Source organism: Macrobrachium nipponense, chromosome 24 (assembly GCF_015104395.2).
Source record: "Macrobrachium nipponense isolate FS-2020 chromosome 24, ASM1510439v2, whole genome shotgun sequence".
NCBI lineage: Eukaryota > Metazoa > Arthropoda > Malacostraca > Decapoda > Palaemonidae > Macrobrachium > Macrobrachium nipponense.
In genome coordinates this window covers 54,855,183-54,870,993 of record NC_061091.1, presented here as the reverse complement: position 1 = coordinate 54,870,993, position 15,811 = coordinate 54,855,183, and the positions used below count along the sequence as shown (strand labels likewise).

General features: G+C 41.7%; 1 protein-coding gene across 2 annotated transcripts in view; it reads left to right on the top strand.

Annotated features, from left to right (window-relative positions):
* Positions 1 to 15,811, top strand: part of LOC135205643 (signal recognition particle subunit SRP54-like) — a 203,839-nt gene that overhangs the window by 65,572 nt on the left and 122,456 nt on the right. For both annotated transcript variants that reach the window (XM_064236461.1, XM_064236459.1), the window contains exon 3: positions 7,587 to 7,661. In XM_064236461.1, coding sequence (XP_064092531.1) covers positions 7,587 to 7,661 — 75 coding nt within the window. The remainder of the gene's footprint in view (positions 1 to 7,586; positions 7,662 to 15,811) is intronic.

The following is a 15,811-nucleotide window of genomic DNA, read 5'->3' as shown; positions in this document are numbered from 1 at the left end:
CAGCATTTGTAAGTTCTGGTACCATCTTATTCGTTTTTCAGTTAAGAAATATCTCAATTTCATCCAGAAGACTGATAAATCTTTTCAGCGTATTTCCCCTGCTTAACCACCTTACTTAAGTGAAAAACACTAAATCGCCATATTCTGCTTCAATTTCATCAAGAAATTGCTTGAATTGCCGGTGATGCAAAGCTGAGCGTGACTTGATAAAATTGACTGTAGAAACTACAACTTTCATTACATGATCAAAGTCCAGTTCTTTTCCACACAAATTTTGTTGATGTATTATGCAATGAAATTGTTTCAGTTCATATTTTCGCTCTCCAAGGTGTTTAATCAATAGCTGCACCAATCCATTCTGCTTGCCTATCATTGCAGGAGCCCCATCAGTTGATATTCCTACTAACTTGTCCAAATCTAACTCAATTACTGAAATTTCTTCTAAAAGTCCATTAAGTAAATCACTACCAGTTGTCTGCCCCTTCAATGAACTGAGCCCTACGAGTTCCTCATGAATAGAAAAGTCCTCTGTCACACCACGTACAAATACAAGTAGCTGAGCTGTAGATGTAACATCAGTAGATTCATCAGTGGCTAGGGAGAAGTACACAAATTGTTTACTTTTCTCCTTCAACTGGTCTACTATATCACCCGACAAATCAACAATACGACTTGCACTGTCATACGATTCAAACTGATATTCTCAAACTTTTTCAAAACATCTGGAGAAAGTTTTTGAGCAGCAAGTAGAATACACTTTTTAATGAAATCCCCCTCTGAAATGCCTTGGAATGTTTAGCAATCAGGTTTGCAATTCATAACTCACTTCTGTTACGTCCTGTGCCTCTTTATTTTTCTGAATAAACTATTTTTTCTGCACATGAAAACCTTGCATTAGTGATTTAATTTTCTGCTTTCTTAGTTCACCAAAAAATTTTTCATAAGGCTTGTGCTTTGTCGGATAATGCCTTTGCAAATTGTATTCCTTACAAACGGCCACACTATTCTGGCATATCAAGCAAATGATTTTTTTTTCACTGTTTTCCACAGAGAAATATTTATCTGTCCATATTTCTTGAAATTTTCTATGTTCATCTTCAAGCTTTCTTTTTCGACTTGAGTTTTTGTCCACAGAAGTACCAGAAGCCATAGTAGCTAAGCAAAATTAATCTGAAAACACTACAATGATAAATGCCTGGGCTTGTAGCAATATCTCCTATTTTAGACTGCAAAGAAACTATCGGAGCTCAGACAAATTGGCTAACTTGGAAGGTTGCCAAATAATCATTTTACAAACTTTTTAAACTGGAATTTTAGATGTATTAGGAAACCATAATTATGAATGTAAAATACAATAAAAAAAGAAAAACAAGAAAAACAAAAACAGGTTTCGCATCTGTTTAAAAAGAGAATAGTATTCAAAATTATGATAAATATTAATTTAGATATAACTTCAAGGTGGTTATTCCTTTCCCTTCACTAACAAACGAGGTTACCCCTCCCCGGGTCTTTGAGAAACGGTCTACACGAGGTGAACGCGTATGGCTGTCTACAAGCCATACGGCGCATTCACCTCTTGTCTCGACTGCTTTCGTGTTCGAGGATGGTGATGAAATTATGAATTTAGTGAATGAACTGATTATAGATAACGAGATAATTCAACAATAACGAGAAAACACTAAGAATAATACATATATATATAGTAATATATATATATATATATATATATTTTATATATATGTATGTACGTACATATATATATAAAATATATATATATATATATATATAGATATATATAGTATATATATATATATATATATTATATATATATATATATATATACACAGTATATATATATATATATATATATATATATATATATATATATATATATATATCTATATTATATATCTATATATATCTATATATATATATATATATATATATATAAAATATATATATATATATATATATATATATATATATATATATATATGTTTATATATGCACAGATACATATACATATATACATACATATGTATGTGTGTGTGTGTGTTATATAGTACATTTTTACTCTTTGTAATTATATCATAAGACTGAGTAATATGTTTATATTTATTATTTTCTTTTACTGTACAGAGAGTGATATATTGTGTTTTTCTATGATAACTTCGAGGGCCGCCATGTGCTTCACTGGGGGCCGCATGCGGCCCGCAGGCCGCCGGTTGTGCACCATTGCTCTAGAACAATATTTAGATTTATGGTGATTTTTTGAAAAAAACATTTTTTTATGTCCGCGCGTTACGAATTCATGCATCATTTTGTGATAATATTTTCTCTGTGTTGCTTTGATCGTTTTACAATTTGTTATATACCAAAATGATTGCAATTTAGTGTACAATACAACAAAAAATAATTAACTCGTTAGTTTTAACCGTTTTGCTCACAGCGCGATTTGAATACAATTTTATATGAAATTTTGTTTTCACTCTATCATATATCGCATTATTTATATATGATAATATTTTTTTCATTTCTGATGGTTGCATACTAAACTTCAGGCAATGACAAAAAAGGAGCCAAAAATGAACTCTGAATCTTGAAAACTAAGCACACCGATTTTTTTAAAGAAATATTTTTTCCGCTTCGGTGCTCATTCCGAGACCCCCTCTGCATTTGGGAGATGAATTTTATTATACCCCTTCGGCGTAAGAGGGTTAACTGGAATGGAAACCTTCATAATTTGAACTGAATTGAAATTGAACATTTATTTTTGAAAATTATTTGGAATTATTGAGTTGTATTTGATAAATTCACAAGTTTCGTTGAATTGGAATTGATTTGAATTGATAAAAATGAGTTGACCCCAACCCTGCAGTTAATGAAAAGAAGATATTAATAAGAATAGAGAAGACTATATAAATTGAATGCTGTATAAGCAACTATTATTTTGTTCATGAAACTTACCTGACAGATATATATATAGCTGTATTCTCCGAAGTCCGACAGAATTTCAAAACTCGCGGCACACGCAGTGGGCGGCCAGGTGGTAGTACCCATTCCCGCCGCTGGGAGGCGGATATCAGGAACCATTCCCATTTTCTATTCATATTTTTTTCTGTCGCCGGTCGGTAAACACCAGTTTACAGACCTCCGCCCAGGATTTTTGGATTTGACTCGTTCTAAGTATCTGGATTGACTTTTGGTTTTGACTCTGGATTGTTGGATTGGCATACGCGATAGTGTCTGTTTCTGCATCGCAGAAAGCGGAGCTTCTCTTTGCACCTCTTTCGAGCCATCTCTTCCCCCAGGCTATGGTAAAGGAGCTGGCAGTGAGCCTACAAGAGAAGGCTACCCAGGACCTCTTGGCCCAGTCTTCAAGACGTCCCGCAGTCCCTACCACGTCGTCTTTTGGACGACCTCCTAGGAAGGTTAAACCCTTTCGTGGCGCTCCTCCCTCGAGAGCGGCTCCTCGAGGGAGAGGGCTTGCAAGAGGAAGAGGTTCCTTCAAACCTAAATCCTCTAAGTGAGAAGATAGTCCTTCAGATGCCGGTCGGAGCCAGGCTAAAGTTCTTTGCGGGGGCGTGGAGAGAGAGAGATACAGATGCGTGGTCCCTCAAGATAGTGGAACAGGGGTACAAGATCCCCTTTGTGGACCCTCCTCCTCTATCTACGACTCCCAGAGATCTTTCCCCGTCGTATCAAGGGGAGAAACCTCAGGTTCTTTTAGATCTTTTAGATCAAATGATCAAGAAAAGAGCGGTGGAGCAGGTCTTAGACCTGGGGTCACCAGGATATTACAACAGAACTTTTTTCCTGGTACCCAAAGCAGTCGTCGGGTGGCGTCCAGTCTTGGACGTAAGCAGCCTGAATCTTTTCATAGAAAAGAAAAAATTCAAGATGGAAACACCTCAGTCGGTTCTAGGAGCCTTAAGACCGGGCGACTGGATGGTGTCCTTGGACCTACAGGACGCATACTTTCACGTACCTATCCACCCTCTTTCAAGAAAGTTTCTGAGGTTTATGCTAAGGGACAAAGTTTGGCAATTCCGAGCCCTTTGTTTCGGTTTAAGCACGGCTCCGATGGTATTTACCATGCTCATGAAGAACGTAGCGAGATGGTTACATTCTCAGGGAATAAGATTGTCCCTGTATCTCGACGATTGGCTTATCAGAGCATCGTCAGAAGAAAGGTGTCTGAAGGACCTTCACTTCACGTTGGCCTTGGCGAGGTCCCTGGGACTTCTGGTCAACCTCGAAAAGTCGCATCTGACCCCAACACAGTCCATCGTGTATCTGGGGATTCAGATGGATTCAGTGGCTTTTAGAGCGTTTCCGTCCCAGGAACGACAGCTGCAAGGCTTAGAGAGAGTTTCGGCCTTCCTGGGGAAGGAAGCTTGCTCGGCGAGGGAGTGGATGAGTCTGCTGGGGACCATTTCCTCGCTGGAAAAGTTTGTTTCCCTGGGAAGACTACACCTCAGACCTCTCCAGTTTTTCTTAGCAGACGAATGGAGAGTCAGAGAGGATCTGGATGCGACCTTTTTGATCACCAAATCGGTGAAGAACCATCTAAGATGGTGGTTAGATCCTCGGAAGTTTCGAGAGGGGTTGTCAGTAAAGCTTCTGAGCCCAGACCTAGTGTTGTTTTCCGACGCCTCGGTGTCGGGATGGGGAGCAACACTAGGAGGGGAGGAAGTGTCAGGCACCTGGAGGGGGGAACAGGTGTCCTGGTACATCAATGTGAAGGAACTAGCGGCGGTTTTTCTGGCGCTACAGTTCTTCCAACAAAAGGTTGCAGAGAAAGTAGTCCAAGTCAACTCGGACAACACCACAGCCCTTGCGTACCTAAAGAATCAGGGAGGTACACACTCCCGTCCTCTATTTATTTAGCGAGGGAGATTCTGCTGTGGGCAGATGCGAGACGGATAAGGATCCTGACGAGATTTATCGCAGGAGTCCAGAACGTCAGAGCAGACTTCTCAGCCGACAGGATCAGATCCTGCCGACGGAATGGACGTTGCACCCAGGACGTCTGTCGAGAGCTCTGGAGACTGTGGGGGCGTCCGTTTTAGTCGACCTATTTGCGACGTCGAGAACGAAGAGGTTGCCTCTTTATTGCTCCCCTGTGCTGGATCCGGGAGCAGTCGCTATAGACGCTCTGCTCTGGGACTGGACGAACCTGGACTTGTATGCCTTCCCGCCATTCAAGATCATGGGGGAAGTAGTAAGGAAGTTCGCGGCATCGGAGGGGACGAGGTTGACCCTGATCGCCCCGATGTGGCCCGCGAAGGAATGGTTCACGGAGGTAATGTCCTTCATCATAGACTTTCCGAGGACGTTGCCCTGGAGGAAAGATCTACTCAGACAGCCCCACTTCGCAAGATATCACCGAAACCTCTCCGCTCTGGGTCTGACTGCGTTCAGACTATCGAAAAGTTGGCCAGAGCGAGAGGTTTTTCTAAAGCAGCTGCGAAGGCGATCGCCAACGCTAGGAGGACTTCCTCGAGAGCTGTTTACCAGTCGAAGTGAGCTTCCTTCAGGGCATGGTGTAGAAAGGAGGGAATTTCCTCTTCCACTACCTCTGTGAGCCAGATAGCCGATTTCCTGCTATTTTTAAGAAATGTGCAGAAGCTGGCTCCGACCATCAAGGGATATAAGAGTATGCTGTCAGCAGTCTTCCGACACAGAGGCCTAGACCTGTCTGACAACAGAGATCTTCACGATCTCCTAAGATCATTTGAGACGTCCAAGATACCTCAGGCGAGGCCTCCTTCTTGGAACTTAGATTTAGTCCTTAGACTGTTGATGTCGAGTCCTTTCGAACCTCTCCATGAAGCATCTCTTAGGAACTTGACGAAGAAGGCTCTTTTCCTAACTGCTCTGGCGACGGCGAAGAGAGTTAGCGAAATTCAAGCCATTTGTAAGCGAGTGGGCTTCAAAGGGGACAATGCGGTCTGCTCTTTGAGTCCCACTTTCTTAGCAAAGAATGAAAACCCGTCTAACCCTTGGCCAAGAAGCTTTGAAATTAAGGGTATGACAAGCCTTGTGGGCCAAGAACCTGAGAGAGCCCTGTGCCCTGTCAGGGCTCTAAAGTTTTATGTCCACAAGACTAAGGAAGTACGAGGTCCCTCAGATAATCTGTGGTGTTCGGTTAAACGGCCCGATATACCATTATCCAAGAATGCTTTGCGTTCTTTCTGAGGGACGTTCTTTGAGGGCGTCATTAAAGAGGCTCATTCGTCTTACCAGAAGACCGATTTGAGCCTCTTGCGAGTGAAAGCTCACGAGGTCAGAGCTGTCGCAACCTCGCTTGCCTTCCAAAGGAACATGTCGATCAAGGACATCCTTGACGCCACCTATTGGAGGAGCAATTCAGTATTCGCCTCACACTACTTGAGAGATGTGAGAACGATATACGAGGACTGTTGTTCTCTTGGGCCATACGTTTCTGCAGACACAGTCTTGGGGGCTGAAGGTAGCTCTCTCCCTATCCCTTAGTTAGGTTTAGGTTAGTTTTTAGTTGTTGTGTTTTTTGGTTGTGGTGAGTCTTTGGTGAAGACCTCCCATCTCTTAGCTTAGTGTTCAGGGGGTCTTGGATAGTTGGTCAGGTGGTGGTCAGTTGCTTCGTTGCCCTCATTTGTATGGCTCTATGCTCTTGTCACATTGAGGTCACGTCCCCGTTGACAGAGCATCCAGAGCGCACCAGCACTACAGGTCTCCACCTGGCTGGCAACTCTGATTAAGCACAAGCAGGCTTAAGTGACAGTAATCACAGAGTCTACTTTGCTAACAGGTGAGGAACCAAGGTGTACATCATCTACTTAATTTAAGTTTCCTACAAATCCTATTCTGTCTCTTCCCACCATCCGAAGGTGGGTTTCAGCTATATATATATCTGTCAGGTAAGTTTCATGAACAAAATGTTATTGTTATAATACAATTAAGTTTGTTCATACTTACCTGGCAGATATATATAATTAAGTGCCCACCCACCTCCCCTCAGGAGACAGTGGCACTGATAAAAATATGAATAGAAAATGGGAATGGTTCCTGATATCCGCCACCCAGCGGCGGGAATGGGTACTACCACCTGGCCGCCCACTGCGTGTGCCGCGAGTTTTGAAATTCTGTCGGACTTCGGAGAATACAGCTATATATATATCTGCCAGGTAAGTATGAACAAACTTAATTGTATTATAACAATAACATTTTTATTGCTACAGCCCTTAGTGAGGGAAGGTGTACTCCCTAATTATTATTATTAGTAATATAGGGTAACATTTTGTGATGTGCAAAGTATATTTTCAAAGAGATTATGCTACCATCAAATGTATATTACTCATATTAAGTACTATATCCAAAACTTACTGTATAGTAACTAGCAAATTGCCCTAATATCTGTTCATTATTTTTAATTAATATCTATATTTACCTTAACAGTAGTTGAAGGTTCATAATTACTCTATAGATAATATGTTTTTAATCTGATTTCTAGTCCTTTGATAGAATAAGCCCTTTCAGTTAATGCAGGTAGAAGTGAGACTTTGGCTACGGCCTAGTTTTGATATATGTTTCCTTGTTTTCAGTTAGTTGATCCAGGTGTGAAGTCATATCAGCCAGTTAAAGGACGACCCAATGTCATCATGTTTGTTGGTCTGCAGGTCAGTGTTGAATAACAGTAGTGACATTTATAGAAGTTAGTATGTAACACCATTGTTTCATATAAGTAACTTACCAAGTAATTACATAACTTTACTTTTCCACTTGCGCGGCAGCTAAACTCTGAAGTTTGCGTTAGAGATTATGTTGTATTTGTGTAGGTGATTACCCTGCCTGCTATCAGGTAACAATAGTTACAACAAAACAGAGGAGCTCACTTCTTTTCTGCCACCTTTCGTTGCATCGATTATTTTTGGCAGCTTTGTTTTGAATTTTTCATTGCTTCTCTTGGGATTTGGTGAGGTACTGATTGTTCTGGTAGCTTTTCAGCTGAGTTAGTTTATTCAGGAGACCCTTGTATTTGTAATTGTGTCAGATTCAAGTTCTTCCTCCATTAGATATTATAGGGAGGGTTGCAAGACCCGCATGACTAAGGTGACCTACAATAGACACATGATCTGTGTTGAATGGAGAGGGAAAGAGTGCTCTAAGGATCTTACTTGTGAGGAATGTCAAGGGTGCAATGAAAAACAGTGGAAGATTTTGAAAACTCATTTGGAGAAATTAGAGAGGGATAGGAAGAGAAAGGCAGCTTTTACTGCCAAGAATAGGGCTCATAGGTACCGCTCCTGTGCTTCCAAACCAGACTCCAATGACAGCCTTGAGAGTAAGTTTGACCTCAAATTTGACTTTGTGTTCAACACAGTGTTTAAGTTATGTTAGTCCCTTAAGGTCCCAATGGATCAAGTGCATAGTGTTGTGCAAGGGCTAGTGCCAGTGCGGATGGAGGAGGTGGCTGCCCATCCTGCTGATTCTCCCAAAGGAAGGTCCCTGTCACACTCCCCTGAACTTGAGAGGCAACACACTGGAGGTACAAAGGAGGTTGGTGAGGTTTGCCCACAAACAGTTGCCCCCTCAATCCTTACATCAGGCATGGTTCATTGTTTGGCAAAGGGGTTTTTACAACCACATACTGTTGCTTTCATCAACCACAGTTATTGGCAGTGGGCCCCTGCTTTGAATAAAAAGTCCACCTGCAAGGTCGCAGTTTCCACAGTTATTGGCAGTGGGCTTATCCTTTTACTAAAAAGTAAAACTGCAAGGCAGCAGTTTTAACAGTTATTGTCAATAGTACAAAAGATGAATTTCTCGCCTTACAACATTGCTCTGCCAACAAGTGGATGAGCCTGCTAGGGACTTGGCATACATAAAGCAGTTTGTGTTGCTAGGGAGACTCCACATGAGAGTATTTCAGTTTTATCTCATGGCCAGCTGGGACAGGAAAGTCAGCCTAATTTGTTTTTGTTCCCAGTGACACAGGATTTCAAAAGACATTTGCTGTGGTGGAAGTCAGAAGGAAGACTACAGGAAGGAAAGTCTCTTTATACTCAGAGCTCCGACCTGAACTTCTATGTCAACATGTTTGACTTACGTTGGGGAGCTCTCTTAGATACCAAGGGAGTGTCAGGAATTTGGTTGAAAGAAGAAAAAGAGATACATATAAATGTGAAGGAGCTGAGGGCTATTCACTTAAGACTCAAGGTGTTTGCTTCAGAAGTGTACAGCAAAACAATAGCAGTGCACTCAGACAACGCAACGGCACTGGCGTACATCAGCAAACCAGGGGGAACACATTCCTTTTTGTTGTGCTAAGAAGTAAGAGACCTCCATCTGTGGTCCAAGGAGAATCTGACAACAATCATTACAAGATTTGTAAAAGGGAAACTCAGTGTCCTTGCAGATCACCTGAGCATATGCAATCAAATGGTCCCAACAGAATGGACATTGGATCAGATGGTCTGCAAGTCCGTTTGAAAGTTGTGGGGAAAACCATTGATCGATCTTTTTTGCGACACAGAAATTATCAACTCCCCACATTATTCTCCCCAGTATACCTGATCCTCTAGCATTGGCAACAGATGCAATGCTACGGGATTGGTCAGACAAGTTTCTTTACTTCTTCCTTCCTTTCAGGATGATAAGGGGGGCTCTAAACAAGTTTTTAACAAAGGAATGTGTCTATGATTTTAATAGCCTGATTTTGGCCACGAAGAGTGGTTTCCAGACCGGTTAGAACTTCCAGTAGACTTCCCAAGATTACTTCTTAGAAGATAAATCTGCTCAAACAACCACACATCAAGAGATTTCATCAAGGGTTGTCTTCTCTTGCTCTGACAGGATTCAAATTGTCAAGAGATTACGCAAAGCAAAAGGATTTTCAAAGGCAGTTTCAGGGTGTAGACATAAATCCTCTGCAGCTGTCTACTAGAATAAGTGGGCGATCTTCCACACATGTGCGAGCAGAAAGGAATCTCGTCTTCTAACACAACTTTAGCAGCACTTGCAGACTTCCTTTCTCTCAAAAAATCCAGGGGCTTATCTTCGTCAGCTACAAAGGGCTACAGAGCTATGCTCAACTGTTTTCAGACAAGAGAGGAATTGCAAATCTAGACATTACAGATTTTGTTAAATCTTTTGACGAGAGTAATAGAGGAACGGAATCAGTGGCTTGGAACCTAGATGATATATTAAAATGGCTTTCTGGTCCTCCCTTTGAACCAATGGAGGAGGCCTCCTTCAGAAATGCAACAAAGAAAATCTTTTTAGTAGCTTTAGCTACAGCTAAAAGAGTGAGAGAACTACAAGGTATGGATAAGAGAATCAGGTTCTCTGGGGGAGACGTGATTTGTTCACTTTCTATTAATTTTATCGCCAAAAACGAGAATCTCATTAGACCTTGGCCTCGATCTTTCATGATTAAGAGTCTGTCAGAGTTATTAGGACCTGAAGAAGAGGAGAGAGTCTTCTGCCCAGTGAGAGCCCTGAAGTTCTACCTGAAGAGGACAGAAAAGACTTATAGGACCTCCCAGTAACTTATGGACGTTGGTAAAGTACCCCTTACATCCTCTTTTAAAGAATGCCTTGTCATTCTTCTCAAGGGAAGTGATTAGAGAATCACATTCTCAAGTAGGTGAGGAGTGTCTATTGATCCTCAAAGTAAAGGCACATGAAATCACAGCTACTTCCACCTCCTTAGTTTTCAAAAGAATTTATCCTTGGCGGATATTATTCAAGCAACATTTTGGAGATGAAAGTCAGTGATTGCATTGCACTATTTAAAAGAAATAGAGACAGTGTATAGTGAATACAAGACTTTAGGCCCCTTATCAGTGGCTGGCATAGTGTTGGGGAAGGGAACTTAGGAAGCATCTGTTCCGTTCTTTTTTGCTTTGAATCAAGTTTTGCGTTATTGGAAGTCTGTGGCTACTTTGTACTAGGGTACCCACCAGTTTTATTTTATGGTTAAGGATTGGAATTAGCTTTTTATCATGTAGGTAAAGCTGTTGTTCTAATCTTTTGTTGATATTGCATCCTATGCAGGGCCATTATGTTTAGTCTTTGCAAGCATTAGGTCATAATCTTTGCTTCAAAGCTCCCACTAAGGTAGCAGGTGACCTGGACCAGACTGCCCCCGCTTTTACCACGTAGATGAGCGCCAACCAGAGTCAATATCATCCTGCAGCAGCTCTGTTACAAGGTATGGAAACAAAAAGAATTTTTACAATGTGAGCCCTTTTTTCTATTAACAAATTCATTAATGAGTAGTCCATGTGTCCACCTCCTGTCCGTGTGGAATCAGCTGTGTAATTACGTAGTTGCTAAGATACTTATGTAAAAATTACGTGTTTTGATCAAATAAAATTTTACATATACTTAACAAGTAACTACAGAATGGGAGCCCCCTCCTCCGTGCACATGGATTCTGTCATAAAAAAATTTTTAACCTGGGCCCAGTTATTCCTCTCTTTCTCGAAAGTAAGCGACCTACAGTCATAACAAAAGAATCGCTACTTTGAATTTCAAATTTTAGCTGCTGATACTAGAAATTGTTAGCTATGTAATTACTTGGTAAATGTAATTAAAATTTTATTTCATCATAAAATTATCATTTTTGGCACCTAAGTGCCCATCTGCTAGTCCATGCCCTTCATCTTCGTACAGGCGCTCGCTCAAACGCCCTGGGTTTTCTCCTGAGCATCACTCAGTGCCCTTTGTCTCTGAGCCCCTACCATCGACACCCTTTTATAGAGAAACCATCTTTCGCTCTTATTAGGAAACAGTTAGTAGATGTTCTGGGCCTACTGCATAAGGCTCCTTTGGTGCTGAAGCCTTCCAGATGTATATTTGTCCCTGGTCTCTTCTTCAGAGAAGAGGTAGTTCAAGGAAAGACTCCCTCCACATATGGATCTCTGATAAGGTATATCTTAGCTACTTTCCCTCTGCATTTCCAGCCAGCAAACTCCAGTTTTGCCTGCTTCTACCTTCCTTATGCAGAATCAAGTAGACCCAGTACTCATCTCCCAAAAATAGTGCTTTCTTTTTCTGTGAAGAAAGCTTAGAGGAAGTAGAAGATTGGCTTGCTATGAAAAGAATGCAAGGGAAGGACGCTTTTGCATTTCCTCCAACAAGACTTAGTCAGAAGGTAATTGTCTTATGCTACGAGAGAAGCTCCATCTTGGGAGGTGTTGCCTCATCTCAAGGTGACTTCTATGGATTGATCGACTCTACTCATGGGTCTGCTTTCTCCTCGGCCAAGGTCTTCTTCGCCCCCTCAGAGCTGGATCATCTAGTCAAGCACGTTTTAAAGTCCACAAAGTGTTTAGTATTCTCACCTAGACGATCAGGGCTCTAGCCAGGAAAATAGAAGATTATGATATTTTGGCTACAGACATATGGCAGATTGACTCGGGATATTTTCATACGTAGATAAAGCAGTTCATGATGGCTCTTCAGAACTTGCAGGCCTCTTTTCTATTAGTCCTGAAAAAAAAGGGAGTTGTGGTGCTCATTAACAATGAAGGGATTGACTTCTGTTCAGAAGTCTGCTCTGGATAAGCAGTACCTGTTTCCACAATTGACTGTGAAGGAGATTGCCACAGATGTGCAGAAAAAATTGACCCAGGATCTCCTGGCTCAATCGTCCGAATGCCCTAAGGACCCTTCTGCTTTTATTAGGAAGTCTGTCTCTCCTCTTCAACAGCAGCTTTTTTTTGTGGGGGGGAGACAGAGTTTGTCCTTCAAACCCTGGTCAGAGGTGCAATTCACCTCTAGATCCATCAAGAGGACCTCATCCAAGAAATAACTTGTTTATCTTTTATGCACCTGTAGGAGCCAGGCTCGTCCTCTTTTGGGAAAAGTGGAGTGCCAGAGGCTCGGAACTGTGGATGATCTAGGTTCTCAAGGAGGGCTACTTTATTCTGTTGAAGGAGTACCCCCCTTCTTGTGTCTTCACTGCTCACATTGACAGCTTACTCGGAAGGCTCCGAGAGGTTTACTGCTCTGGTGGAGGAAATGTCATCTCTCATCAAGAAAAGGTCCCTAGAAGTAGGAGAAGACCACACTACCAAAGGCTTTTACAACTGCCTTTTTGTAGTCCCCAAGTCATCGGGGCAATGGAGACCTGCCCTCGATGTAAGCGCTTTGAACTTCTTCGTTCAGAAGACAAAGTTTGAACTTCTTCGTTCAGAAGACAAAATTCAAAATGGAGACTATATCAGTTGATGCTCATATCCATTTAACCAGGCTATTGGATTATCACCCTAGATATGCAGGATGTGTATTTCCATATCCCAGTACATCTGGAGTCCAGGAAACACCTAAGATTTGTCTTCGAAGGCAGAGTCTTCCAATTTTGAGTGATGTGTTTCAGACTCTCCGTGGCCCTTCGGGTATTTACGCGAGTTCTAGCCCCCCCCTCACGAAGTGGCTACACCTTCTAGGCTTCAGTGTATGTCTGTATCTGGAAGTTTGGCTCCTCTGTTCATCATTGCAGCAACAGTACACAAAGGATCCTAAGAAAACCCTTCTCCTTGCCCAGGAAACCTGCAGAAATCACAAGTAACTCCTAATCAGGAGATTCTCTATTTGGAAATTAGGATAAACTCTTGAGTTTTTGGGTTATTCCTTCCCCAAGAGAATAGAGACACCTTCAATCAGTGAACAATCTTCTTTCGCTCCTGTCGTGTTCGGCAAATAAGTGGATGAGCCTGTTGGGGACCCTCTCATCCATCGAGCAGTTTGTGAAGTTAAGGAGACTACACATGAGATCTCTTCAGTTCTTCCTGAGAACAAACTTGAACAGGAGGAAGTAACTAGACTCAGTAATATTCCCTATAACGTTGGAGATAAAGTTGGACCTATAGTGGTGGATGCCTGAAGGCAGACTTTTAGAGGGAAAGGCTCTGCAACTTGTGAGACCGAACCTCTCCTTCTGTGCAAATGCCTCAAATCAAGTCTGGGGAGCCCTGTGGACAACTTAGAAGCTGCTGGTATCTGGCCCAACAGCATCTGCATGTAAATGTCAAAAAGTTGACTGCCATTCATTTGGGCTTGATGCGCTTTGTAAAACCAGTCACAGGCAAGATTGTGGTTGTGCATTCCGACAGCACCACAGCCCTCTCCTACATAAAGAAGCAGGGCGGAACCCACACCTCTCCTTTTGTGAGGCAGCAAAGGAGCTGCTTATTTGGGCGGACCAGAATCAGTTCAAGATTATTACCAGGTACATCCAAGGGAAGATGGATGTGTTTGTAGATGTGCTAAGTTGGAAAGGACAGGTCCTTCTGACAGAGTGGACTCTAAATTCTTCAGTTTGCGACAGTCTGTGGAAGTTGTGGGGAAGGCCGACTGTGGACCTGTTCGCCACATCAAAGAACCACTGGCTTCCTCTCTTTTGTTCGCCAGTTACAAACCCTCAGGTATGGGCAATGGACGCCATGCTAGTAGACTGGTTGAACTTTGACTTTTACACCATATCTTCATTCAATATGGTGAGGGAGGTCCTCAGCAAGTATTATTTCTCTCCCATCACAACATAACATTGACCCTGATTGCTCTGTTTTGGCCTCTCAAGGAATGGTTCCTGGACCTTCTAAGCTTTCTCATGGATTTTTTCAGACTGCTACTGCAAAGTCCACATTTATTCAAACAGCCCCATCTTTGGAAATTCCACCAAGGACTATCCACTCTTCCTCTGACAGTCTTCAGACTGTCCGGAGACTTGTCAGAGCAAAAGGATTTTCAAAGCAAGCTGCAGAAGCTATTTGCAGTAGCTCTCTTATCAGGTAAGAAAACAACAAGTATTTCATCAATGTTAACAGAATTTTTATCTTCATACCTGACTGTTTTTAGAGCAGAATATGTATGCCCATATCCACTCCCTATCAAGGTGGGATTCAGCTATGTAATTCCTTGGTAAGTTTCTTGTATAAAAGTGGTATGTTCATGATAGAATTAAGTTTCATATACATATACTTACCAAGTACAGTCCGGTCCCAAATTATGCGTGTTCGCATTGTGCGATTCCCCTATTATGCGGTCGCTAGTTCTCAAAAAAGGGATTTTGACGAAGGAAAAATCTATTTCTGGGTGATTGGCTCGTGTCGCCCTATGAAAGATCCTTAATATCATTCTTTCTAGGTAAAATTAGCCTAAAATTACCAGAGAAAAACAAAATTAAGAAAATGTCAGTAAAACTGACTCGCTCACTCTTAAAAAGAAGTGTCGGTATGATAATAGGGGCGAGTGTGGAACACTACCACGAGACAAACACCAATTAGAACTTCCTATCAGAATCCCCCCAAGAGAGAGCTGATACCAACGGGCGATGCAGCCTCTACTACTACTACTAGAGGACGCCACGGACAGCAGCGCCCCTAGCGGACATCCTTAAATAAAACAACTAAATACATCTTGTCCTGCAAGGGGGGGAAACAAACCATAAAAAAGGGGGGTTTCATAGGGCGACACGAGCCAATCACCCAGAAATAGATTTTTCCTTCGTCAAAATCCCTTTTCTGGGCTCAGCTCGTGTCGGCCTATGAAAGAGTACCAGAGAAACAGACAAGATGGTAAAAAAGGGACAATGAAAAACAGCGTAAAATGATGGATATAATATAAGTAAATCAATTACAGCATACAAACTAAGCACTTAAACTAACTTATACTAAAGAGTAAAATAATAGAACGTTAGTAATCTTAAAGTACTTAAATGGTAATTACAGTAAATTACAGTGATGCATGTAATATAAATAAAAGGGGATTTACTTAATAAAATTACAAAATATACAAACTCATGTGTCCTACCCTAGCA